The 11270-nt window shown below is 36.2% G+C and overlaps 2 protein-coding genes across 2 annotated transcripts; both read right to left on the bottom strand.

Annotated features, from left to right (window-relative positions):
* Window positions 1-1568: 1568 nt before the first annotated feature.
* LOC145577457 (G-type lectin S-receptor-like serine/threonine-protein kinase At1g11330) lies at window positions 1569-4967 on the bottom strand. Its single transcript, XM_081634892.1, has 6 exons — window positions 3634-4967; window positions 3065-3363; window positions 2770-2980; window positions 2361-2598; window positions 2125-2275; window positions 1569-1992 (listed from the first exon to the last, which is right to left on the bottom strand). The coding sequence occupies exons 1-6, from the start codon at window positions 4931-4933 to the stop codon at window positions 1684-1686; spliced, it is 2508 nt and encodes an 835-aa protein (XP_081491018.1). The 5' UTR covers window positions 4934-4967; the 3' UTR covers window positions 1569-1683.
* Window positions 4968-6149: 1182 nt separating this feature from the next.
* On the bottom strand, window positions 6150-9559 carry LOC145577456 (G-type lectin S-receptor-like serine/threonine-protein kinase At1g11330). The gene is made up of 6 exons (XM_081634891.1): window positions 8238-9559; window positions 7777-8099; window positions 7480-7690; window positions 7047-7284; window positions 6796-6946; window positions 6150-6690 (listed from the first exon to the last, which is right to left on the bottom strand). Exons 1-6 carry the CDS (start codon window positions 9526-9528, stop codon window positions 6382-6384), a joined length of 2523 nt encoding a protein of 840 aa, XP_081491017.1. The 5' UTR covers window positions 9529-9559; the 3' UTR covers window positions 6150-6381.
* Window positions 9560-11270: the final 1711 nt, after the last annotated feature.

Here is an 11270-nt window from a genome sequence, read left to right as displayed (position 1 = left end):
ACAGGTCTACAGCGGGTAGAACCAAAAAACAAATAAAAAATAAAAAGGAGTTTTAGTTGCGTCTCGAGTTTCATTTCTATCTATCCTAGGAGTAATCTAGGTGTTGCATATTTTGATATCTGACCGTGAATTATTTTTATTTATAAGAAAGATGAGAACTTTTTTCGGACATTTTAAAATAGTATACAAGTCGATAAATTCTAATTAAAGGGATTTGTTATTGATTTCTTTATTTGCGTACATGTACCGTTTGGATGTCTCTTTTCTTTTTTATTTTAGTTGTTGTCGTGTTGATATATGTGAATCATTTGTTTTTTTTTACTTGAAATTGATGAAAAGTTGCTCTGTTAGCTTGGTTCCTAGCATTTTTGGCATCTTGAATTAGTAGCAAAATTCAGGAAAGAGGGGAGCCTTCAGAGATGGAAGTATGGAACCATCGTAATAGTCATATGACTCATATCAGCATTTGAATCATATTATGTTTTGATTCTTACCTTTCACTCTGACCATCGCTAATGGTGAGATTCAACTTTGAGTATTGAAATACAAAATGAGTTGATTTTTACCTCTAATGATAATATCATACTCACTTCTCAATTTAGCAATTCATATGAAGTTTAAATTCCCAATGATGAAACTCTCTTAAATATACAAATGTCACTTTCAATTTATGGCCCATTAAATACATTTCTTTTTTAATATCAAATATTGTAAGATTAAAAAATAAAAATAAAAAAGGTAAAATTTAAATAAATTACAAAATATATTAGAATATTGACAAGGGTTCACACTTTTTGTCAAATGAGACTCGAAGTTGAGTATTTAAACTTGGCAACTTTCTTTTAGAGTTGCTAAGTTTAGATACCAACTTATTGGTATACATTGCAAAAAATACTCACTTGAGTTTCACCATTTCCATTGGAGATGGTCTTAGTTCACTGAATTTGGAATCAACTCCAAAGTCTAGTAATAGATGTGATTCATGAGAGATATCCAGGTCACATCCTTTGCAAAGTCTAGACAAAAAATATCGAAGTCTTGACCAAAATGTGAAATTGAAGTCATTAATTTTGTCTGTTCCAGTGTTATTCATAAGTGTTAATTAAATCAAGTAATTAGGAAAGATATTGGCACTTTAAAGCTGAAAATTTTGATCACTAGTTTATACTGATAACCTTGTTATGGGACTAATCATGCGCTTTTACATGGTGCTGAATAAAACAAAAAGGATGATATTCAGAATAAAAATTTGATGCGTAGTATGATAAGTAGGACAGTCAAAGTAAAAAAGGGTTATTCACATTTCAAGTTATGCATCCCAGAGAAAGACAGTTAATTCAATTTTATAAGGAGAAAAATAAATATACTCCCCCCGTCCCATAATATAGTTCTTGTTTGTGTTTTTTCACGGTATTTAAGAACTATTCCGTAGGAGGAGAAAGTGGATGAAATACATTAATAAAAATGAAAAGTACAATCATAGACAAAAATGAAAGAGAGAAAGTGAAAAAAAAAATACAGAGCATGTGCAAAATTTAAAAGTAAATTAGGAAGTACAATGAATAAAGTTAAAAAAGTGAGGGTATAATAGACTTTATATACTATCCAAAAATAGAAACAAAAACAATATTTTGGATCTCCAAAATAAGAAAACAGGAATTATATTATGAGACGGAGAGAGTACTATCGAGCAGCCAAAGACGTTACAGTAACATAATTTGTGGAAGAAGTTTGTTCAGTAATCTGATATGACCCTGTATCAGACGATAGCTGGCGTTGAACAAACCCTGGTGGTTTTGGATTTGGAAGATCTGTTATATCACTTAAAAGCATAGAGATGACGGTTGACATGTTTGGCCTGTCTTTGGCAAGTTCTTGCACACACAATAGCCCCACATGTATACATCTTACTGTCTCAGCTTGGAAGGGTGCGCTATTAATCGACGGGTCGATCAATAAAATGATATTGTCCTCTCTCCACAATTTCCAGGCCTGCAATTGTTATTTCAGCAATCTTAGCTAACTATGCTTAAAGTTAAATGAAAAGTTTGAATGTATCTTGGATTCGGAACTTGTTGGCCCTTATCTGTGACTTATTTGTTTCATAGGTGAAAAGCAACTTACATATCCTAAGAGACTCAGGGAATCTTCCTGATACCAGAAGTTGTTATTCTTTTTTCCGCTTACTATCTCAATCAGTAACACTCCGAGGCTGAATACATCTGATTTTTCAGAGAAGTGTCCTTCCATTGCATACTCTGGAGACATGTAACCACTGTATGGAATATAAACAGTGCTGTTAGATTAGCAAACCTAGCTTTTGTTTGGCTGAATATAATAGCAAATAGCATGGTACTTACTATGTTCCTACAACTCTTTGAGTACTAGCTTGATCCTGGTTACCCCCGAAAATTCTAGCCATGCCAAAGTCTGAAATTTTTGGATTGTGGTCCTTATCCAGCAAAATATTGCTTGCTTTGAGGTCTCTGTGGATTATTTTCAATCTGGAATCTCTGTGAAGGTAAAGTAGGCCTCGGCATACCCCTTCTATAATGTTGAAGCATTTTTGCCAGTCTAAAGATTTGCGCTTTTCTGGATCTGCTCAAGGGAATTCGAAATGAAAATACAGTAATAAATTTGTAGTGAAATATTACTAAGGTTATTGATTTATATACTTTATATGAAACTAAGTCTGCACTTATCTATTTGACCAGCCTTTGAATTTATGCTTTGAGTTTCTGTTATAAACTTATAATGATAGAGACCAACCAAATAGAAATGCATCCAAGCTTTTATTTGGCATGAACTCATATATCAGCATTTTCTCCTCTCCTTCAACACAGCATCCCAGCAGTTTCACTAGATTGCGGTGTTGAAGTTTTGAAATTAATGCAACCTCATTCATAAACTCTTCTGCACCTTGTCCAGATGCTCTTGACAGTCGCTTTACTGCTATTTCCTGTCCGTCTTCCAGTTTTCCCTGTAACAAATAGAGCACCTAAATTTTAAGGTTTTTGGCTTCATTAATTAAGGACTACTAGTAATACTCTGGAAAACTTCTTACTTTGTATACTTGCCCAAATCCACCAGCTCCGAGCAAATTATACTCATGGAAGCTGTCTGTTGCCTCAGCCAACTTGTCAAATTCCAATATTTGCAAGTCTTCAATCATAACTTGGCTTTTGTCTCTAAACACATGTGTGTTAGGTGTAGCTTGGCTTCTCTCAACTCTCTTGACTGGTAAAGATGGCGCTTTGCCTTTTGATTGAGATCTCCTCCAAAGGAACCATATGATGGCAGCAACTGCCGCTGTTCCTGAAATTACACTGGCTGCAACTATTGCTTTGATGTTTATATTATTACCTGTAAATCAGAAGAATTTTATTTTTTTTATTATTATACTAACCGTCTTTGTTCTTTTTGACTTTTAGGCTAAAGGTGATGAAAATCCTATGCAATAACAACTAGGTATCAGCCCACTATCTGGTATGGATCCCATCTCCTAATCAAGCTAAACTAGTAGCAAAAACAGTTTTAGAGTGACCCAAAAATGTATCATAATTTTTTTTCATGAATAAGAGTAGTGAAGCAAGAAATTGAAGAAAGTAAATGTGTCTGGAGGTTCCAGCTTACTTAGCTCAGATTGTGCAAGCCGAAGGTAGAGATCAACCCCGCCAGGGGAAAGGTCTGCAACATCGATTAAGTTTCCACTCCATGTCAAACATGTGATCTGGGTATCATATGCATAAGCCAAACAAGAGCAATTTGTAAGGCATGCACTTCTGCACTGATCTATGTTCAATCCTGTAATCAATTCAGCATTTTCTGGCACTTTCATCATGCTTAATCTCAGAAACCCATCTTGTTTACTCCCTGGTAGACCACATTGCAGTTGCTTTCTTCTTGCACACCCACTCGACCAATTTCCTCTCTTCCATTCTTCTTTGTTTTTAGGTTCAAAACCTTTCAAACAACTGCAGATTGGGGAAATATAAGGTCTGCAGCTGCCAAATTCCCCACATTTCCCATAAATATCACACACGTTATCTGGGGCCTTCCATGAGATCCCCCAATTCTTAATGCTATCATCCCACCATCTTTGAGCTATTATTCCCTGATAAGTTATTGCATAATGTGACATCAAAGTCTCATTTGCACCAGCAAACACCAGGGAAAGCATTCCACCAACTGTTTCTTGTGTGAATGACCCGGTATTGACCAAGATATTACCATAGCCAGTGTTATGGTATCTTGTCCCTATGAAAATGTTGCCATTCCAAGGACCACTTCGCCAATGTGGACGATCTCCATCCCAGATGATGATCTGGAATAGGCCTAAGGAATTAGTGCCAATTGAGAATCTTCCATCTGATGGGTCTGAAGAGCTTTTCCAAGCTTGCAAGACCCGCCTCAAATCAGAATCTGGGGTAAGGATGAACCTCATGTTTGGTAAAACTGAATCTGCAGGGTGCTCAAAGCTCTGCCATATGATCGTCCCATTTTCACGGGTTGCATTGGATGGAAATCCTTGGACAACAAGGCTCCCAGAATCCGAAAGTTGAGCAACTGAGAATTTTGTGGCAGGATGAGTGACATTTGAAGACCAAAGTGTCTCATTTCTTGAATTCTCAACTTGCAGATTCCCATCAACTGATAATCTAAGCATTCCATTAGAATCAGTGAGAGGACTATTCCTGTTAGCTACCCATATGACTTCCTTTACAGAAGGGAGATTATACCAGATACCAACATAGCGATTTGTCAAATTAGCGGGGCTGAAAAACCCCAGCCTAAATAAACTATTGTTGGAGACTATAGTTTCTGGGTCTTTTAGGAACTGTGTTGGTGTTATGCTGCTTATGGCTGAGGCCGTTGAGCATAATTCTAAACCAAGTGGTAATATGAAAAGAAGAAATGCATAAAATTGAATCATTTTTTTTTTTTTTTTTTTTTTTTTATAATTAAAATCGAAGTTACATGGAATCATATGATTTGATTTTGGCTAATTGTTTAAATATCTTTAATGTTTGAAGCACAAGTCTTCTCTTTGTTTAGCACCACAGGTATGCTTGACTTCGTATTGTGACTTTGTAAGGTCTAGAACTTGCCATTGAAAACATATGGACTTGCCGACATGGTTGTATAATTTGGTTCATATGTTTATATTCGGGAGTTTTGACCTGGTTGTCAACTTTGACAACTGAGTTGGATGGATTAAGGTTTGGCAGGAAGCCAATGAGCTTAAGTTGCTTTAGAATAAAAATGATTAATAATAAGAAATGCTTAAGAACTGTTTTAAGGTCTCACCGAGTAGTCGGTTTGGTTAGCCAACTTTAGTCTGTAGATAGTCTAATTAATCTGCCGCCTTATTAGCTTCTCTGGAGTACTTTCTCGATATCCTTTACATGTGCAAGCTAAGTAGCTATTACTCTCTTGTAATTATCTCTAATTACGGTGATTAGTGAATATAAACTTTACTCATTAGTAGCATTACTATTTTTGTCTTGAATGAGTCTACATCATATAACTTGGTAGCTGGTATAAAGGACTCAAATTAGCAAAATGTGAAAGGGAAACTACTCGGAAAAGTGGCTAGTATTTGATTAGGACCTAAGTAATAAAAATCACCATTATGCTCAATTATTTGGGCCTATCATTTGACCACAAAATAAGTCACAAGGATTATTTTGTCAGCAACAATGATGATCCCACAGAGTCAACAATGGAATTAATTTAAATTGGAATTAATTTAAATTGGTTGGCTTGATTACAACCCCGGATTTGTAGGAATAAAAATTCCATGAAATCAATTATTTCAGTGGAGCAGCCTCAGAATTTAGATACGGAGTACTATGTTCGTTTCTTAAAGTTTGTCCACTTCACTTTATATCTGGGTTGCCCCTTTGAGTTTGCCTTACAATTCAAGTAACTCTAACTATAAGGATCACTACTTTACTCTCACATTCACGAAAAAAAAAATTTCCGGGAGAACTATGTTCTAATGAGAACCAATTAGTTGGCAGTAATTGATCTTTGAACGTGTCCTAGATCTTTAGAGTAAATATTAGCTGTATTATATTTTTATTCTTTGAACCATATTCTTATAAGTAAATTCTTTTTTGCAGTTTAATGCTATCACTAATAATATTTTTACATGTTACTTTCTCCAAACAGATCAAAGTTATGCTCTGTAGTAGAATATGGCGTTACAGAGTGACTGACAGAGTTACAAACACGAGTATATGACTTGTAAGTTTAAGAGACATATTGTTCACCATTTTGCTGACCATACTGAACTCGTAGGAACTGATCCATGTTTTTAATTCCTCACCCTAAAAAAAGAGTGTGGAGGGTTCATTTCATTCTTCATACATAATTGTGCTATCGGGCAGTCAAAGTTGTAATTGTAACATGATTCGTAGAAGAAGTTTCATCTGTGATTTGAGATGAACCGGTGTCAGCTGATATCTGGCGTTGTGTATATCCGGGTGCTTTTGGACTGGGAAGATCCATAATGTCTCTGACAAGCATGGACATAACCACTGAAGTGTTTGGTCTATCTCTAGCAATCTCTTGCACACACAATAGCCCTACATGTATGCACCTTAGAATCTCCTCTTGGAAGTCTGGACTTGAAATCGTTGGATCTATCAGTGTTTCGATAGTGTTGTCATTCCACAGTTTCCAAGTCTGAAATCATTGTGTGCATTGTGCATAGTCATTAGAATTTAGATTAAGTACGAATTTGAAGTAAAGTTACTATGAAGTTTGAACTTGCTGTCTAGGATAACTTACATATCCCAAGAGACTTAAAAAATCTTCTTGATACCAAAAACTGCTGTTCTTTTTTCCACTTACTATCTCCAGTAATAACACCCCAAAGCTGAATACATCAGATTTTTCAGAAAAGTGTCCTTCCATTGCATACTCTGGAGACATGTATCCGCTGTCATGTAGATTGAAAATAGTATCAGATAATATGTTGATAAATAGCATGATTACGTGTTTGGATTGATATATAGTTGAGCAAAAAGCAGAGTACTTACTATGTTCCGACTACCCTCTGAGTACTAGCTTGGTCCTGGTTACCACCAAAAATCCTAGCCATGCCAAAGTCTGAAATTTTTGGGTTCAGTTCTTGATCAAGTAAAATGTTACTTGGTTTTAGATCTCTATGAATAATTTTTAATCTGGAATCTCTATGAAGGTAAAGTAGACCGCGACAAATCCCTTGTATAATGTTGAAGCGTTTATGCCACTGCGAAAGCTCCTGCTTCTGTGGATCTGCTCAAATGGTACCAGAACAAGCCACACAATAAAGAAAAGGAGGAAGTAAAATTAAAATTGTGTTGTGATTTTCATATTTTCTGACAGTATGCTATATTATAGATGATTAGATATCACTGTTAAAAATTCAGTTTGTGAGTTTCAGGTGTTGAAGACTATGTTAGACTGGAAATATTTTAATCTGATACTAACCAAATAGAAAAGCATCCAAGCTTTTATTTGGCATGTACTCATATATAAGCATTTTCTCTTCCCCTTCAACACAACATCCCAGCAGTTTGACTAGATTCCGGTGCTGAAGTTTTGAGATCAATTCAACTTCATTCATGAATTCTTCTACACCTTGCCCAGATGCTCTTGAAAGCCTTTTTACTGCTATTTCTTGACCATTTTCTAGTTTACCCTGTAAATAAACATCAGATTATCTCCTGCTAAGTTTTGTTGCATTTTAGACTACATAGAATATGTTCGAATGGAACCCATTCTTACCTTGTATACTTGGCCAAAACCACCCTTCCCGAGCAAGTTACTCTCACTAAAGCCGTCAGTTGCTAGGATCAGATCTTCAAGTTTTGACACTTGTAAGTCTTCAATCATAACTTGGGTTTTATCTCTGAATACATATGAATCTGTTGCTGCTTTCATCCCAGCTTTCTTATCTGGTATTGATTTAGATTTGCTATATCTATCCGATGTGTGTGTACCCTTTTCCCGAGCTCTCCATTTGAACAGGAAGTACATGATAGTGGCAATCACTGCTGTTCCTAAAGTCACACACACAACTATGATTGCTATCCTTCTCTTACTAGTACCTACAAAGCAGAGGAAATTATTTTACATATGCATACTAACATGATCTTTTTTACTAGGTGGGAAGATGAGAATTGAGAAGCATATTATATCCCAAAGAGTCCAGCATTCAAAATTTCAAAGAGGTATGATTAACTTACTTAGCTCTGATTGTTCAAGCCGAATGAATAGGTCCACTCCTCCAGGCGAAAGGTCCTCTATGTCAATCAAGTTCTCGCTCCATCTCATACATCCAGTACCAGTATCATGTGTATAAGCCAAACAAGAGCAGTTTGCCAGGCAGGTGGTTCTGCACTGATCTGGATTCAGACCTACAATCCATTCAGCATTATCTGGCACTTTCATCATCTTTAACCTCTGAAACCCATCTTCTTTCCCCCCTTGAATCCCACATTGCAACTTCTTTCTTCTCACACACCCATTTTTCCAATTTCCTCTCCTCCATTCCTCCGCGTTCTTTGGCACAAACCCTTTCAAGCAGCTGCAAATAGGTTTAGTCTGAGGGTTGCAGTTTCCAAATTCTCCACACATACCATAAGTGTCACATATATTTTCTGGGGCATGCCACGCAATTCCCCAGTTCTTCTTGCTATCATCCCACCACCTTTCAGCTAATATCCCTTGATCGGTTATTACATAACGAGGCAACAAAGTCTCATTTGCACCTGTAAAAACCAGAGAAAGCATCCCTCCTACTTCCTCCTGTGCAAATGACCCCGTGTTAATGAGTATATTGCCATAACCAGTATTATGATATCTTGTTCCCATGAAAATGTTTCCATTCCAAGGTCCACTTCGCCAATAAGGGCGATCCCCATCCCAGATGATAATCTGAAAAACACCTAAAGAGTTAGTACCAACTGAGTACCTTCCAACTGATGGATCTGAAGGACTTTTCCAGGCCTGCAGGACTTTCCTGAATTCAGAATTATTGTTAAGAATGAACCTCATATTTGGTAAGACTGAGTCTGCAGGATGCTGAAAACTCTGCCATATGATCGTCCCATTGCCATGACTCGTGTTGTTCGGGAATCCTTGGATAACAAGGTTCCCGGAATCTTGAAGTTGAGCTGCTACGAAACCGGCTGTAGGATGAGTGACATTGGATGACCAAACAGTCTGATTTTTTGCATCAGAGACTTGCAGATTTCCGTCGACTGATATCTTAAGTACACCAGAAGTATCAGTGAGGGGATTGTTCCTGTTAGCTACCCATACAACTTCCATTTCAGAAGGGTGATTATACCAGATTCCAACATAACGATTGGAAGAGTTTTGAGGGCTGAAAAATCCTAGCTTGAAAATGCTACTTTTAGAAAGTAATGATTCTGAGTCTTTTAGGAATTGGGTTGGTGTAATACTGTCAATTGCAGAGCAGATTTTAGAACTGAAAAGAAGAATGTATAGAATTAATGCAAAAAAAGGTATCATTCTGTGCTCAATAGATTATATCATGTATTTACTTTTGGCAATTTGGAGATAATAGAAAGGGCTTTGAAGGTAAGTTGGGTGGGTGGGTGGTTGTGTGTTTTTCTCGAATTTTAGAAATTCAGAGGTCTTTGGTATTAGCTCTTTGAGTGAAACACGTGAAGTCGTGAACTTGTGACTTTGTGAGTGCTTTAAACTAATGGATGTTTAGACTTCTAGTGTCTTGGTGCTGTTGTTAAGGTTTGTATCGGTTAACGGCTATGACGAGTAGATTAAAATATTTCCCAAGTTTGACTGGCCGTATTGCTAGATGATGCGTTTATAGTAAAATCTTGATATTTATTTGATATTTATCTTTAAGATATAAACTCAGGTTGAGGTGATGGAGTAGTGGCATGACATTGCTCCCAGCTCGTATCCCTGAGGTTTAGGAATCGAGCTTTTTTCTTAAGGATGGAGCTTTATAGGTCTCATTTGAGGGATTTACCTAATCTCCCCTTAAATGAGCCCTCTTCTTCTTACCACCAAAAAAAAATAAAAAAAAATAAAAAATAAAAATAAACTTTAAGATATAAACTTTTTTAATTTCTATTCATCTAAAATCAATATATTAATGATCAAAGTATTTGAATTGTTATAATTGGTAATCCTTGTCATACCATTTGTAATGAAGTTTTTCTTTCTTTCTAATTTTTTCTTTTTCTTTTTTTTTTTTTTTTTTTCTTTTCCGTGAAAGGGAGCAAGATTAATTAAATAGCAAGAGCATCCATAGCATATACGGAACGACATTAGTTGGGACACAATTTTCCCAAATTTGCTTTACACCAAAAGGAAGAAAACAAGCTAAATAATGAGCTACTTCATTGCCTTCAAGCCTCACACGCTGCCATTGAAGACTATGAAATTGAGATCCCTGTGCCATTGCATCACACAATACAGAGTCCAGTTCGGTAAGGTGCGTGACTCCCTTTGAAATCCTGTTTACTGCAGTTTGGCAATCTGACTCGATGATTATATTGTCGCAATCAAATCTCTTTCCCAATCTGATCGCAATTTGTAATGAAGTTTTAGATGCCTAATATGGCAAATTATTAGACCTATATACATAATGAATACTTGCCTAGTGGAAATTTAAGCATTTCATCTCGGAGCCATAAGGACCTTACAAATAAAACATATTCTTGGGCCTTAACCATCAGCTTTTGGTTGAATTGGTCCTTTAGTGTGGTATCAAAGTCAGCATGACACTAAGGTCACGAATTTGAATTTCATCCGCCCCTCCTTTCAAAATGGAATATTAAACGCTGGGTATGGTAGGGTCTATGCTACATCCACATGAGAGCCCGTTCATGTGAAGGGGAGTGATAGAGTATAAAACATATTCTTAGGCCTCAACCTTCAAATTAAGCTTTTGGTTGAGTTGGGTTTCTAACAATAACCTTTTTAAGGGTGATGTTTTTCTTACATTTTCAGATTTCCCCACCACTTTTAAGTTTTAAGTGACCTTGCCTATTAACTTTGGTTGAGTAGATCTGGTGAGTTTTAACTCGATAGGGTGTTCTCCTTGGTTTAAATAAACAAATATTAATTATTTCATATTAAGCTCTTTAGCTAGATTAAAAGATGGCCTTACAATGGAAACTAGAAAGTACACATGATACAAGTTTTGTAATATGAATTATGGAGTATGAGTGTATGACTTAATTATATGAGTGTATGACTTAATTAAAAAGTGTAGACCATGG

This window comes from Chenopodium album, chromosome 14 (genome assembly GCF_948465745.1).
Source record: "Chenopodium album chromosome 14, dcCheAlbu1.1, whole genome shotgun sequence".
Taxonomy (NCBI): Eukaryota; Viridiplantae; Streptophyta; class Magnoliopsida; order Caryophyllales; family Amaranthaceae; genus Chenopodium; species Chenopodium album.
Note: the sequence above shows the minus strand (reverse complement) of the source record. Positions and strands in the feature narration are given on the sequence as shown.

Excerpts from the sequence above, each read along its gene's own strand:
- LOC145577457 (XM_081634892.1), bottom strand. The coding sequence starts at position 4,933 with ATGATTCAATTTTATGCATTTCTTCTTTTCATATTACCACTTGGTTTA. Across the intron at positions 3,364-3,633 it reads GCTTGCACAATCTGAGCTAA|GTAATAATATAAACATCAAA; the intron begins GTAAGCTGGAAC and ends TCTGATTTACAG. Across the intron at positions 1,993-2,124 it reads CCCTGAGTCTCTTAGGATAT|GCCTGGAAATTGTGGAGAGA; the intron begins GTAAGTTGCTTT and ends TAACAATTGCAG.
- LOC145577456 (XM_081634891.1), bottom strand. The coding sequence starts at position 9,528 with ATGATACCTTTTTTTGCATTAATTCTATACATTCTTCTTTTCAGTTCT. Across the intron at positions 8,100-8,237 it reads GCTTGAACAATCAGAGCTAA|GTACTAGTAAGAGAAGGATA; the intron begins GTAAGTTAATCA and ends TCTGCTTTGTAG. Across the intron at positions 6,691-6,795 it reads TTTTAAGTCTCTTGGGATAT|ACTTGGAAACTGTGGAATGA; the intron begins GTAAGTTATCCT and ends CAATGATTTCAG.